Raw genomic sequence first — 16,735 nt, forward strand, 5'->3', positions numbered from 1 at the left:
ACTTTTGGATTCTTCAATATAGTGATTTCCCCCCGAGTCCATAGATTTTCTTTTCATTAAATCTTGAGAGGACCTTTATCAAATTGAATAAGTCACAGTTAAGATGAGATCTGAGTGATGAGCAGAAACATGGAGAAAAATGAAAGGAAAGGTGTTTTGGGCCAAGGCCCTGAAGAGTAAGAGAACTCCACAAGATTAAGGAAACTATAAAAAAAAAAAGGAGTGGGGGATGGAGGGAACAGTGATAATGAAGATGGAGAATATGTGTAGGTAGGCTGAATTATGGATTTTTCTCCTAAATATATTGGGAATCCATTGAAGGACTTTAGGCATAACTTTGCCACGTCTTATTTCGAAGATATATTTTAAATGATTTTTTATTTAAAAAAAACATTAAAAATCAACTCGATGTTTAAAGAACTAATTTATCCATTTTGCCTACCTGATTATAGTATATTTGATTTCTCAGTCTGATAATGCTTTATTTGTGTATTTAGTTTCTTATCATAAGGAATCTAAATCAATGGATAATGTTGTTATTCATTGTTAAAGGTCGGTTTTAGGCAGCAGCACAGTTTCTAAGTCCAGTGTATCGACTACTGAATCGATAACGGAAGACCTAGAAGAGCCATCCTACAAACGGGAAAGATTGGCTAGTTTTACAGGTAATGAAAACACAATCATTTATTTCAGCGACACTCCATGATTTCTTCAGCAAATATGCTCATTACTCTTTAGGTCCTTGAAATACAAGAACTACGGTAATGATTCCCAAATGCTGGCCTGTGCAGCGTCTACAAGAGAATAAGCAGGGTGGTATCTACATGTTTTTTTAAAGCTTCCAAGGTGGCTGTCTTGCCTCAGTGACCACTAGCCTCAGGCATCACAGACCCTGTTTTAAAAGAGCTCAACGTCTAACTCAGGAGACAAAGAATTCTGACACGTTGTGATCAATGCCATAATAAGACGTGCAGAAGGTGATGGGAGCACTTAGAAAGCAAGAGTTAACTCCTCTGAGGTGAAAAAAAGAAAGAATGTTCACAGAGAACATCACTGACTTTTGAATTGGGTTTTTAAAGATGCTTAGTGATTTGTCAGGAAAACAAGTACGAGAAGCCCCTTCCAGGCAAAGGATAAAACATGAGGTAAAGCAAAGGATTACGAAAGTGAAGATAAAAGAATGAGGAAATAATGGGGGATCAAAAGTGCTGGAAGGAATGGGCATGTACCTGAGAGACGTTGGCCTTGGAATGCGGAAAGGTTGTCTTTTCCTTTAAGATGATAATAAAGGATTAGTGAAAATAGTGATAAGGTTGCAAAAGTGCTTGATGGACCCTTCTTTTTGGTGTAACAGAAATGCTTCTGACAACAAGTAACAGAATACCCAACTACCGTTAGCCTGAACAAGTAGAGACATTTTTCTCACATTAAAGGAAGTGAAGAGATGGGCCAGCTCAGTGGCATAGTGGTTAAGTTTATGCACTTCCCTTCAGTGGCCTGGGGTTCATGGGTTCGGATCCCTGGTGGGTGTGGACCTACACACTGCTCATCAAGCCATGCTGTGGCAGCGTCCTACATACAAAATAGAGGAAGATTGGCAACAGATGTTAGCTCAGGGCCAATCTTCCTCACAAAGGAAAAAAAAGAAGTTAAAAGGTAGGTAGCTTTTGCCTTTGATTTTGTAGCTTAATTATGTCAACCTCTGGTTTGGCAGCTCTGCTATTCTCTTTCCTTAAGCCTTTTCTTCTTGCTTCTTGTCTCATGATCTCAAAATATCTGCCCCAGCTCTGGGAATTATATCCACATTAAAGGCAGAAAGAAGGAGAAAAGGCAGGAAAGAAGAAAAGAATCAGTCACATCTCCCTCATTTATCAGGACAGTAAAGCTTTCCCAGAAGTGTTCCTTCTTCCTGTATATTTGTGCTTTTATCTCATGGGCCAGAACTGTGTCACATGGCCACCCCTAGCTGGGAAAACTAAATACTTGATTTCCCAGCCTCTATTAATGGAAAGAAGCAAAGGAGGGGAGAAAGGCTTAGCAATGAACACTTAGGCAATCAGCAGTGTCTGTTGCAGGAGAGAAGCTCGTCCTCTCAGAGGCAGACAAAGAGGACTAGGTTATTGTCATAACCTCTCCCAGCTCTCTATCCTCAATTTGTTCCAAACTGTATCCAGAATGACCTTTTTAAAGACACGATCTAGAGTGCTGGCCCCATGGCATAGTGGTTAAGTTCGCGTGCTCCAGGTTTGGTGGCCCAGGGTTAGCAGATTTGGATCCTGAGCATGGACCTAGCACCACTCGTCAAGCCATGCTGTGGTGGCATCCCACATGAAATAGTGGAAGATTGGCACAGATATTAGCTCAGTGGCAATCTTCCTCAAGCAAAAAGAGGAGGATTGGGAACAGATGGTAGCTCAGGGCCAATCTTCCTCACAAAAAAAATGAAAATAAAAAAAATAAAGACACAATTTAATCACATTCTCCCCTGCTTAAAAAAGCTTGGATGGATTTGCATTGCTCTTTAATATAAAGACTAAAATCTTTATGTAATGATTTGCCTTGAGACTTTTCTCTACTTGTCTACATCGAAAACAACAAACAAATAGCAGTAACACAACTTCACCTCCAGAAGCCTTGAAGAGTAATATAGATGTTTATATCATCTTGGTCAAGTGCTGGTGAATTCCAACTACAAAGTCAGCCTCTAAAGTGAATCCCACCTCAACAATCTACTTCTACCCCCTGGCTGCTCTTTCAGACTAGAGCAGTGTTTCTCAATCTTGAATGTACATTAACATCATCTAGTATACTTCTAAAAAATTGCCATGCTCAAGTCTCATTCTAGGCTAATTGAATCAGAATATCTGGGAGTGGGGGGTTGCGCATAAATAGTAGTGTGATAATAAGTGTAAAACTACCTGCTCTGAGGTAGGAGGAGCCCTGATTTAGGTATTCGCCAATTTCTATGGTATAAATGCTTTCACCACAGCACATTCCAAGCTACCAACATGGAATTTCTGAATGGGAAGTTGGGAAGAGATGCTCAGCAGCACGTTATTAGTAGTATTTTCAACATACAGATACAGTAGATATAAATAATAGCAAGAATTTAGATAATAGTAAAGTTTAATGACAGGAAGTGATGAGTCTTAAGTAATTATTATCTTTGTGTTTAACATGATTTTTTTAATAGTAAGTTTATATAATTTAATTTTGAATAATGACTTTGAAAATTAGCTCATAAAATTCTTGATAATTTGATAATTCAGCTCTTGCAAGCTGGTGTAAGCCTGCTCTAACACACTTCTGGATATAAACATATTTAAAAATTCCCACGTGATTCTAATGGTCACAATTTTCTAAATTAGCATTAAAAATGCTGATACCTAGGTCACATGTCCAAAGTTTTGATTTAATTATTATTAGATGATGCCTGAACATCAAGATTTTTAAAAGCTTTCTGTGTGATAAGAAATGTGTGGTCAACCTCTTCTTTACAGCAGTGGTTCTCAGAGTTTGGTTTCCAGACCAGTGTATCAGCATCACATAGGAATTTGTTAGAAATACAAATTACAGGACCACCCACCCCCATGAAGATCTACTGAGTCAAAAACTCTAGTGGTGGACTTCCAGTTTCACTCCAACATGTAGAGAGCTTAAAAGTCACTGCTGCTGTCTTATAAGACAAAGTTGGAGAAAGTGAAAATTAGTAATTTTTCTTGGACCCGTCAGAGAATGAGGAGACAGGCATACTGCCGCTCCAAAGTCTCGAGAGACAGGCAGTCCAGGGAAATAGAACTCTTGAGAGTTGGTTACCATAAGCTGGGGAACATGTAAATGACTATTTTCATGAATGTCTGGAGGCTGAGTGCTTACTACTAGGAGAGTAAAAAACTCCTGGGGCACCAGAATTCCTTCGTTACCTAACGGAACAAAAAGAACACAGAATGGGGCCTTAAGGAATTGGATTGAGAATGCTGCAGCCAGGGAAGGGAACAGGTGACAGGGGGAAGAAAGCTATACCCTTGGAGTAGGGTCAGAAACACTTGTAAATACTACAACTCCAAGACACGTGTCCACTAAAAGACTGAGATTTGATCAGATTATAGAATCCTTCCCTTCTACACACCTTATCTCCACACCATCAAGCCTCCACGATGTACAGCTGCAAGATGGACAGCACAGGCTTCTGCTAAGGAACAGTACAAAGAAAAGCCCCAAAGCCAAGGGTGGATACAGAAAGACAAGGACTCTTGAGGAATTTGAAGCCCCTCATACCTATAGCTAAAGCAGACATTAAGTATAGCCAGACTCCTAGCCTGGTTAACACAGATTCTTATGCTAAACTCTTGTTTATCTCAGTACCTGTTACCTGATTCAACATGTCTGACTTTCAACAAGTCATAGGTGCTAAAGGGCAAGGAAAAATATACTTTGAAGAGATCAAGTCATCAAACCCAGACTCAGCTGTGACACTGGTTTTGAAATTATTGGGCAGAGAATTTAAAATAATTATGATTAATATGTTAAGAGCTCTAATGGAAAAAGTATACAATGTGCAAGGTATGTGATGTCAGCAGACAGATGAAAATTAATAAAAAATAATCAAAAGGAAATGCTAGAAATAAAAAACACGGTAACAGAATTGAAGACTATCTTTGATAGGCTCATTGGTAGACTTGACAGGGCTGAGGAAAGAATCAGTTAATTTTAAGCCAGGTCAATAGAAACTTCCTAAAATGCAAAGAGAGAAAAGAATGAAAAAGACAAAATAGCCGTCCAAAAACTGTGGGACAATGTCAAAAGATGTAATGTGTAATTGGAACATCAAAGTAGAAGAGAATGGAATAGAAGAAATATTTGGGGGCTGGCCCCAATGGCCAAATGGTTAAGTTCACATGCTCCACTATGGCAGCCCAGGGTTTCTCTGGTTTGGATCCTGGGCGAGGACATGGCACCACTCATCAGGCCACACTGAGGTGGTGTCCCATGTTCTACAACTAGAAGGACCTGCAACTAAGATATACAACTATGTACCGGGGGGATTTGGTGGGATAAAGCAGAAAAAAAAAAGATATGCATATGGCAAATAAGCCTATGTAAAGATACTCATCTTCGTTTGTTATTAGGGAATTGCAAGTTCAAACAATGAGATATCACTACACATCCATTAAAATGGCTAAAATCCAAAAAACTGACAATACTGATTGGTGGCAAAGATATGGAGCAATAGGAACTCTCAGTCATTGCTGATAGGAATGCAAATGGCGCAACAAATTTGAAAGACAATTTGGACGTTTTGTATAAAGCTAGATATAGTATTACTATAGAATCCAGCAGCTCCACTCCTAAGTATTTATTCAACCGATCTGAAAACTTATATCTACACAAAACCCCCACTCAAATGTTCCTAGCAGCTTAATCACAATCACAAAAAATTGGAATCAACCAAGGTGTCCTTCAGTAGGTGAATGGATAAGTGAACAGTGCTACACCTATACAGTGGAATATTATTCAGCAATAAAGAGAAATGAGCTACAAATCCCACACAACATGGATGAATCTTAGGTACTTATTGCCAAGTCAAATAATCCAGTCTGAAAAGGCTAGTATGTAGCATTGTATGATTCCATTTATATGATATTCTGGAAAATGCAAAAGTAGAGAAATAGAAAATCCATCAGTGGTTGTCAGGGGCTTGGAAAAGGTGGGGAGCTTAACAGGTGAAGCACAGTGGGTTTTTTAGGACGGTAAAACTATTCCGTATGATACTAGAGTGGTGGATAGATGACACTACACATTTATAAAGATCCGTAGAATCTTACATCACAAAAAGTGAACCTTAATATATCTGCATTTAAAAAAAAAGCACAATTAAAAGATTGGAGAACCCTTGAGTGGAATACAGACTGTGACATAACAATCTAACAGCTTTACAAATGTATGATATACCCTCACTCAAAGAGTAGGGAGAAGTGTAGTTCTAAATAATGTTGAAACTGAGTAGAGACCATGAAATTTCAAACATGGAACTGTGCATAACCACTGTATGGTGGTTAGTTGATAGAGTTATTCTCCGTGGGGGTAAGGATGATCAATTCTGAACCATTGTACATTCATTCTAGGATTGAACACACAAATCAATGAAAGGCAGGGGATGGTGATCAGATTTCACACTGCCATTGGAGCGGGAAATTACAGCCAGACAAGGGGGGAAGGTTAGAATTATCCATGTGGTACTGGATGAGAATCAGAGACATTAATATGAATCCAAGTTTAGGTTAATGTAGATGCAGACGAATATACATAAATATGTTGTATATTATATATATACACACACACATGGGTTAGTATAGATGCAAATAATTCCTAGGTTTGTCTGCTGAAACAGACATTCCTAGACAGGCCTAGAAAGAATGACATTCCAGGAGCAACAAGCATACCCAGTGCCCTGAACTTGGTTCCCAATACTATTCTCCAATACAAGGAACCAGAGATCTTTGGATAAATGACTCATTCTATGGCTGGAGCAGGCAATATCTAACATGAGTCAGAACGTAAAAAAGTGTTAAGACATAATAACCAAACAAAACATGGTGGGAGTGTGTGAATGTTGGGAGTGTGTGAAACAGCAGCCAACAGAGAGAGCTCCCAATGGTCAAAGGTGGAATAATTTCTACAACAAAATAAATATTGTAATACTGGATTATAATCCAAAGTATGAAGTAAATCCCATGAGTCCATACTGATATAAATAAATGATTGAATAAATAAATAAATGGGGGAAGAAAAGACAAATCTCCGTAAGAAAGAATTCCCAATAATTTTTATAAATATTCCTCCCTCAAAAAGGTGGATGTTAACTCCCCATCCCATTTAAGCGTTGGCTTTGCATGTTGAGTTCCTTCTAAAGAGTACGGGATATAGAGGGGGAGGCGGAAGAGTAACTTTAGAGCAGAGAAACCTGACAAGCTCTGCCTCAGGTCAGGGTTCATATCATCAGTGGTAAGTCACATTGACAGCATGTATCCTTGGTGTGATATGATGAGAATGACACTTGACCTCTGTAGTCTTCCTCCCAGAACCCATAACCCCTGTCTACCATCAGACAAACCTGAACTGAAGGATATTCTCCAAATACATGACCAGTACTTCTCAAAACTCAAGGTCATCAAAAACAGGGAAGTCCCAGAAAATGTCACAGTCTAGAGAAACCTAAGGAGACATTATGACTAAGTGTAATGTATCTTGGATGAGATCCTGGAAAAGGAAAAGGACATTAGTTAAAAAGTAAGGAAATTGGGATACAATATCGGCTTTTGATAATAAGAAAGTGTCAATATTGGTTTATTAGTTGTGATAAATGTGCCATAGTAATGTTAACAATAGGGGAAACTGGGTAGAGGCTATACAGGAACTCTTTGTAAAATTCTTCAGATTTTCAGTATATGTAAAACTATTGTAAAACAAAAAGTTTATTACATGTTTTTAAAAATACCTAAGGGCAAGTTCCATGCAATCTCTACTTTAATAAGCCCTCCAGGTGATTCTGATGCATGCTAAAGTTTGAGAACCATTGCTTTACTGTATAGCCAAAAGGAGGATTATGGTTAGAAAAGCTTGTGGTTTTAATTGCAAGGTAGGGGCCAAACAGCATCTTACACACAGATGGTCTCTGGAAAGTCTCAGTGAACAAATAAATAAGTAATAGATATGTTGTACGTGAACTCATAAAGAAAGTATCTTGATTTGTATACAACCCATTTATGAGGAGGGGTGAGAATAAAATGCTTCTGTGACTCAATTGTATTGCAATTGTATTACACCAATTTTGGCTTAAGTAGGGCCCAAGGAAGCCTTCCTAGATTGCTGGCTACTGGAATCTCGAAGGTAGCGCTTTTCCCATACAGTTCTGAATTAACCGAAAAATATAGTAAGGGTAAATATGGTAGATTGGAGCCCAAATGTGACATGTGAATAAAAGCCTACTGTTAAACTCCCAGATTTGACAGACTTACCCACCCATCCATTAAAGGATCTAGACCACCTCAGGTCTACTCCAACCCTTTCCAAGGGCATCATGAGTCAAGGTGTGAAGAAGAGCCAAGACTGTCTGCTAGGGCTCCCTCCTTCTGGAAGAACCATCAGGAGTGGAGAAAAGGTGTTCTCGCCATTGCTGGTGGTAAATAGGAGCAGGCAAAGCAGATATAAATTTGTGATGCTTTTCCAGATGGAAAGGGATATGTAGTCAAGGTGTGGTTGTAAGGCCAGTTTAGAGTTAGGGGATCTGATCCATGAAATAGATTCTGAAGGTATATAGTGGAGTGTGAGGCCGTTTCTCAATATACATCAAATTCAAGCAACATTCAGGTAATGATAAATACAGAGATCCAGGAAAAACTCCTATTTGCCATCCTAGGGCTTTGTCTATGAATGGTAGTTCCTCTGCTGTTAAGTAGAAGATTAACTAGACTATGATTTTCTGTAGCCGTAACTGAGATGTTACAATATTAGGTTCTATACATTGATACATTGAATATAAGATCACTTGTTTTTATCATTAGACTATCTGTGCCATAGTGCTACTTTGAAGTATATTTAAGTAAATCATAAATGAAGATCTGGTGGTCTAAAAGAAAGAAAATTTAGAGAATCAAGAGCCTATATTTCTAGTCTCGAAACTGCCAGTATTCCTGTGCAGGCTTAGACTTCTTGCTTAGCCTCTCTGTTTCTCCTTTTCTTCATTGATACAATGGACTGACAGGACTAGATATACCTCAAGTTGTGTCCATTTGGATAATTCATGTACTTTTTCACTTATCCTGTATCTATTTTAGCCAGATTTACCTGTATAAAACATCTCTTTCTTATATTTTATTGCATTAATAATAAAAATTAAAAAGTATTTTTAAAAAGAATCATCCAATACTATAAAAGACTAGCAATTTTAAATTTTGTGTTTCCTGACCCTGTCCATATGCATGAGTATTTTACATTGTCATACCGTACTGTACCTTCTGTTCTGTCATTTAACATTTTATCACAAACATTTTCATACGTTTTTATTATATTTAATATATATGACAAGTATCTTAGACAAGTATTCTATAGCTTATTCGGCTGACTGGTTTGTGGAGTTAGGGGCCTGTATTGTTTCCGGTTGTAAGGAGGGCGTTTTTCTCCGGCTTTGGGCCTTCTTAAGCGGAGACTGAGTCTGGTCTCTGGAAAGTGTGTCCTTGTAAGTCTTGTTTTCCTAAAGCTATCCCCATTCCAAAGCCCCACCAATCCCTGCCTCACACCCTATTTTTAACAGAAAGCTCTGACCTTTGTGCCTTTTCCTGGCTCTTTATTACCCACGCAACCAAGTCCCAGCACCCCCAGCCCTGAAACTCTGTCCTCAGTGAAGTTTCCCAAGGACTGTGGGCCTCGGACTGGCCTAAAGGCTCGCAGCTAACTCTTTTCAAAGAATTGTTCGCATGGGTATTGAGCTTATTTTCTTCTTAGATTGAACCAGAACTTCCACTGGAGAGTCTTTTTAGCTCCTGGTGAAGATGATTAAAGGTAGGCTATAATCGAAATCAAAAGGCAACTAATAAAAAGGCCAAACAAAGAATAAAAGGTTGTTGTAGATGCAGACTAGAAATTGAGTTCAGGGCTCAAGAAAGGGTTGCATCCTATGTTCCCAAAGTACACTTGCCCATCTTCTTGATTGTTATCAACAATCGCTCACCCCAGTCTCCCTGTTGATATTATGGGGTAGATGTAATGGGATGCCCTTAGGGTCGTGACTACAAGTGTGAAGCTGGTCTAGGCTTGGAATATCAGCAGCCAAGACTGTTTATGGGCTGTGAGATCCAGTTTGGCTTCAGAGGGATTGAGCAGACTACGTCTCACGACACAGCCTGGTCCTTGACCGTGTAAAGCCACCTGCACTGTATAACCCCTTATGATATTTTGGTGAAATGAAAATTAAAAATAGCAATTGGTAAGTGATTTTTATTAAGTCATATGTTTTAGATTTACGAGTTTTGAGGACAATACCTGGGAAAATTTTAAAAGAAGACCTGGAGAAGACTATAGAGATAATACTCACAGAGACAGAAACACTGAGACTTTTTGACCTACCAACAGTCATGCTCTCTGTGGAATCTGAGGAAGCTGAGAAAGTAAGGTGTGTATGGTTCAGTTGTCTCCATTGCTTCTGCAGTTTACATCCTAAATCAGAAGTTCTTCTCCTTGATTCTGTTCTTCAGGATTCCTGGATATACACTGGTGGTGTACGTGTCTGGAGAAACTGTGTATAAAGTTATATATGTGCCCCATGAAATTATATGCAAAGTGTTTATGTTGTGTGTACTTTTTTCTAGAGGAAGAACTCATAGCTTTACCATACTCTTTAAAAAGTAGGTGAACCACTAAGTCAAATAATAAAAGAAAGAAAGGAAGCTTCCAAATCTTAATGGGTTTTATTTTTTCTTTTATGCATGTATAAATTCTTTTCAATTTAAAAGGAAAGGACTGACATTTTTATATGCAAAACTTAGGAAGGGAAAATATGTTATAGGGAAATAAACCGAACTTACTATATTAGAGCAGATTTTCCATTTCTCTCTATTAGTGAATATAAATAGATCATTAGTTTTTGCCTTATGTATTTTGAAGCTCTTTTGTTAAGTGCATACACATTAAGAACTGTTATGTCTTTTTGGCAAACTAGCATCGTTATCATTATGTAATGCCTCTCTTTATCTCAGATAGTTTTCCTTGCTCTGAAGTCTGCTCTGTCTAAAATTAATATGGTACTATAAATACATATTAATATAGTTATTCAGATTATTTAGCTTCAAATATAATTTGAATATGATTCATAGTACTAAAAAATCCGTCACTAAAATAATTTTTACAGTATTATTCTTCCCCACATATAAAATATTGTAGAATTGTTTGGACTATAAGATATAGTACAATTAGATCCTGAATAATACTTTTAAGAACTCATAAGACATAAAGAGAAAGCTCCTAGGACCAAAAACAGGAAAGAAAAAAATAACAAAGGGATAGAGCAGTGATATGAAACGGGAGAGAGAGATGCTGGAAGCAAATGTTAAAATTAGCAGGTGGGGCTAGAGCCCCTCGGTAACCTTGGGCCCCCACAAATTGAGAGAGCTGAAGGAGATCCTTGGATGAAGCCAAGACCCTTCAAAGGCTCAGTTCTCTCAAGTGGTCCCAGGTCAGTAGAATCTCCTACCTACTGTGATAAGCAAACACAAACCTTCTCTGGAGAAAAGCACATCCCATCTAGGCTCTTAAGATTCCCTCAGATTGAGTTTGGAAAAAATACACCAAACCAGCCAAGAAACAAGTCATTATGAATGAGAACGAAAAGAAATACCAAACACTAGGTCTAGACCCTGAAGACTATGGGTAATGATATTCTCAGATAAAGAATATAAAATATATGTTGAACATTTAAATAAAAGATAGAGTGAAAACATCATTAACATTAATAAACTATCAAAATGATGACTCATATTTGGAAAAACATCTAAAAAGGACTTTAAAATAAAGTATATTTGTATACTTATTGAAGTTAAAAAGTAAACATTAAATTTAAACAAGACATAATTGAATAGAGATTTAATAAATTGAAACATTGATCTGGATAAACTATACATCATAAACCTTGGAGACAAAAATGGGATATAAAGTAAGAAAGAGAAATTTAAAAGGATATTGACAGTAGAATATAGGTCTAACATATATCTAATCAGTTCTAGAAGAGCAGAATAGAAAGAATGGAGGAGAGGTACTGTTCGAAGACAGTGGTTAAAGACTCTCCCAAACTATTGAAAGATGCCACTCCAACTGAAGTAGGAATAAATGAAAAGAAATCCACAGAAAAAGAAGGGACTCAGTGCATTGTATTGATACTTCAGAGTACCAAATTTTAAAAGAAGATTTTAAAAACAGAACAAAAAAAGAAAGAAGGAACATATTATCGACAGAGAAACAATTAAACCGACAGTGTTATTAGGGATGAAGAAGGTCAGCTCATAATGATAGGAAGGTATGATAATTATAAACTTGACTATTCCTAATAAAATAGCCTCACGATATATGAAGGAAAAATTGGAAACTTGGTAAGTATCCTATTAAAGTAGGAGATTTAAACCTCTCTTAATTATTGATAGGCCAACCAGATAAAAAATTAGTACAGATATAGAAAATTTGAACCCAAAATGTAATTTAATGGTCACATGTAGAACACTGCACTGAACAAGGAGAGAACACATGCTCTTTTCAAGAACACCTGGAATATTTTTAAAAACCATCCATGCACAAGGCAAGGATGAGGCAAGGTTTCAAAAATTTCAAAGAAGTGGTATCATACAAACCAAATTCTCTAACCACAGTGGAATGAAGTAAACAATTAATAACATAAATCTCAACTAAAACATAGACACACGTTCACATACACATTTGGAAGTTAAAAAGCACATTTCCAAACTCCTCTTGAACCAAAGAAGAAATCATAATGGAAATTTAAGAAATACTCAGAACTTAACAATTATGAAAATAATACATATTTACAGGATGACACAAAAGTAGTACTTTGAGAGAAATTTATAGTTTTAAGTACCTATATCAAAGTTCATAAAACCTATGTGGAGATAGCGCTAAATATACTGGTGGGCACTGAAGGTAGGGATGCTGGGAGGATGGTGTAAGAGTTTAATGCAGTCTTTCCCTAGGAGGTTTTTTGAACTCTCACTTCACATTTTGGAGCAATCCACATTAAAGAAGGTAATTTTAAGAAAAAGTGTAACATAAAGAGATGTTATGTGTGGTAATAATCAATTTTTATTAATGAATTGAATATATTTTATTTTTTCTAGCCAGAGAAACAAGAATTATGAGATCCTTTGTAGAAATAGATTAGGCAATGACTTATATGTTGAAAGGATGATGCAGACTATTAACGGAGCACCAAAGAATAAAGATGTTCAATGTGACAGAATCATAAAGGAAGACAAAGGTAATTTATGTTTTATCCTGCCTGATAAACTACCATATTGTAATATATGTTTTTTGAGTCTGTCAATTAACAAATTAATGTTGAAATATATAAAGCAAGAATAGAAATAATTGGGCCAAATCACAGCAGTAGCTGGGTACTGTGATCTACAGCTTTCAGAATTTGACAAATAACAAGTAATAAACACAGATATACAAGATTTGAGTAACATAATTATCAATCTTGATTTTTATACAAACTATATCATAGAACTTTGTACTCTTCACACGTTTATGAAGGATTTATAAAAACCAATTGTTTAGCCATCACAGAGACTATCAACCACGACTAATAACATTTAAAATGTGCCAAACACGATTCTAGGCCTTTCACATATATTAACTGGTTTAATTCTCACAACAACCCTATGAGGTAGGTATTATTATTATCATTCCTCATTTGATAGAGGAAGAAACAGTGCCCAAGTTCACTCAGCTAGTGTGGCAGATGATGATACCCCAGACAGTCTGATTCTCTTAACTGCTATACTTACTATTCTTCGATGTTTACAAATTAACAACCCCAGGAACACTGCATAGCCAAAAATCTGTGAGGTGGGGCCAAAAGGGTAATTGGAAGAAAGGTGGTAACCTTAATGGCCTTTTTTACTCAACAAAACTATAAGCTAGTTCTTTAAGAAGATGAAAATAGACAGACTTCTTAGCAAGTGCTAAATCAAGAAAAAGGCGACTCATAATTAGTAGGAGAGGTTTGCTGCATCTTTCCTTGCTCTTGCCCCACTCCCCTCCCCAGTGTGGTGGTGGTCTTAAAGATGGCAGCCTGCCTTCCTGGTGTGGGAACCTGGCCCCTGGTTCCTGAGGAAGCAGAGTAGATCTTATTCCCAAAGAATTTGGTTTGTCTGTTTTAGCATGTCTGGGGACTACCTGAAGGACTGATACAAGGCACTAGTTTTTTTTTTTTTGCCTAACTCAGAACTCTTTCAGGTGGTAAAGCAGCTGTGCATTCTGCATTCTTCAAAAACACTGTAAAGCAAATGAACAACTCACTTCTACCTGAGGCAAGAGAATCCAATTGAGTCAAACCAGAGATACACTGAAAGCCTGGGAGAAAAACCTGGGGAGAGAGTTTCTTGGGGACATTAAGGTATTGAAAAAGACTTGTGTATAAGGGGGGATTTAGAAAGTCATGTGCATGCCTAGGGCAGGATGCATGCTCACAAAAGACCTGAAAAAATTCTAAAATTTCACCTCTGTCTGATCTCTAGGCTTAGTACAAGCAGGAAGTGAAGGCTGAGACATAGTTGTAAACAGCCTGGCTGAGCATTGAAGGAATTCCCCAACATAGACTCAATCTGCAAACACTGGGAGAGGGCTTTTTCCCCTTTTCTTTGTTTCTTTGTTCTTTTCTTCTCCCCTTGCCCCCTCTTTTGGAGGAGAAAGAATTCCAGGTGTTCAAGGAAATCTCTGTCAGGACACTAGCTGATCAAAATCTAAGAAACAAACACTTCTGAGATGATACATGCCAAAGATTACAGACTTTATGAAAATAGTTTAGAAACATCACTAAGCAAACAAACAACTGTCACTCACAGCAAACTACAAAACCAAACCCTGAGGAGTGGGAAAAATCTGATTTCCAGAGTTACCACATTATGATATTCAAAATGTTCAGTTTCAACAAAAAAAAATTACAAAGGATACAAAGAAACAAGAAAGTATAGCCCATTCAAGGAAGAAATTAACAGAAATCCCTGAGGAAGTACAGACATTGGACTGACTAGACAAAGACTTTGGATGGATTGTATTAAATATGCTCATAAAGCTAAAGGAAACTGTAGACAAAGAACTAAAGGAAACCAGGAGAATGATGTAAAGAAGATCAATAAAGAGACAGAAATTATAACAAGGAACCAAACTTAAATTCTGGAAATTAAAAGTACAATAACTGAAATGGAAAAACTCACTAGAGTTTTCAATGGCAGATCTGAGCAGGCAGAATAAAGAGTCAGCAATTCTTAAAGATTGGTCAATTAAAATGATCCAGTCTGAGGAGCAGAAAGAAAAAAGAATGAAGAAAAATGAACAGAGCCTGAAGGACCTGTGGGACTCCACCAAGCATACCATCATATACATAATGGAAACTTCAGAAAGAGAAGAGAAGAGAGAGTTAAAGGGGCACAAAGAATATTTGGAGAAATAGTGGCCAAAAACTTCCCAAATTTGATAAAAGACAAGAATCTGCACATCCGAGAAGCTTAACAAGCTCCAAGAAGGATAAACACAAAGAGATCCACGCCAAGGCATACTATAATCAATGACAAGGAGAGAATCTCGAAAGTGGAAGGAGAAAAGCGACTTGTCACGTGCGAGGATCCTCAATAAGATCACATTCAATTTCTCAGCAGAAACCACGGAGGCCAGAAGTCTGTGGGATGACACACTTAAAGCACTGAAAGAAAAAAACTGTCAACCAAGAATTCTGTATCCTTCAAACAATCCTTATGAAAGAGAGATTAAATTCAGTAATTAAAATTAAATATATCCTTATGAAGGAGAAAGTGACATTACCACATAAAGAAAAGCTAAGTGAATTCAGCACTAGTAGAACAGCCTGCAGGAAATGCTAAAGGGAGTCTTTCAGACAGAAATGAAAGGACACTACACGGTAGCTTGAAGACTTATGAAGAAATAACACTGGTAAATGTAATTACAGAAGTAAATACAAAAGCCAGGATTGTAATTTGGTTTGTTAATCCTATTTTTTGTAATATGATTTAAAAGAAATGCATAAAATGATAATTATAAATCTATGCTAATGGGCATAAAGATGTAATTTGTGACAGCATCAATGTAAAGTGGGTGGGATGGAGCCGTATGGGAGCAATTTTTGTATACTATTAAAGTAAAGTAGCGTTAATTCAAAATAGATTGTTAAAATTTTAAGAAATTAGTTGTAATCCCCAAGGCAGCCACCAAGAAAATAACTTAAAAATTACAGAAAAGAAAATGAGATAGGAATCAAAATGGTACACTATAAAAAAAGATGAGGGTGTCCTGCCCCATGACATAGCGGTTAAATCTGGCACACTCTGCTTCGGCAACTCAGGTTTCCTGATTTGTTCCCTGGCACAGACATACACTTCTCATCAGCCACACTGTGGCAGCAACCCACATACAAAATAGAGGAAAATTGGCACAGATGTCAGCTCAGGGCTAATCTTCCTCAAGCAAAAAAAAAAAAAAAGAGTCAGATTGGCAACAGTTGTTAGCTCAGAGCAAGTCTTCCTCACCAAAAATAAAAAGAGAGCAAAGACAAAAGAAGGGAGTAATGGAGGAATTGTAAAACAAAGAAGATCTAAGACATATAGAAAAATGGCAGAAGTCCTTCCTGAACAGTAATTATTTTAAATAAATGGGGTAAACAATCCAATCAATGTAATACACAACATTAACAGAACAAAGGAAAAAACCACACATGACCATCCCAATTGGTGCAGAAAAATCATTTGACAAAATCCAACACAGTCTTATGATAAAAACACTCAACAAAGTAGGAATGGAAGAGAATTTCCTCAACCAGATAAAGGGCATTTATGAAAAACCCACAGTTAGCATTATACTCAATGGTGAAAAGCTGGAAGTTTTCCCTATGAGATCAGAAATAAGACAAGGATGCCTGCTTTCTCAACTTCTATTCAAC

At 37.2% G+C, this 16,735-nt stretch overlaps 1 protein-coding gene across 3 annotated transcripts in view; it reads left to right on the forward strand.

Moving 5' to 3' along the window:
• DNAI4 (dynein axonemal intermediate chain 4) overlaps positions 1-16,735 on the forward strand; it is an 86,996-nt gene that overhangs the window by 22,323 nt on the left and 47,938 nt on the right. For all 3 annotated transcript variants that reach the window (XM_023641911.2, XM_070268872.1, XM_070268871.1), the window contains exons 4-6: positions 553-665; positions 10,018-10,171; positions 12,897-13,036. In XM_023641911.2, coding sequence (XP_023497679.1) covers positions 553-665; positions 10,018-10,171; positions 12,897-13,036 — 407 coding nt within the window. The remainder of the gene's footprint in view (positions 1-552; positions 666-10,017; positions 10,172-12,896; positions 13,037-16,735) is intronic.

The sequence above is a fragment of the Equus caballus genome, chromosome 5, assembly GCF_041296265.1.
Source record: "Equus caballus isolate H_3958 breed thoroughbred chromosome 5, TB-T2T, whole genome shotgun sequence".
Taxonomy (NCBI): Eukaryota; Metazoa; Chordata; class Mammalia; order Perissodactyla; family Equidae; genus Equus; species Equus caballus.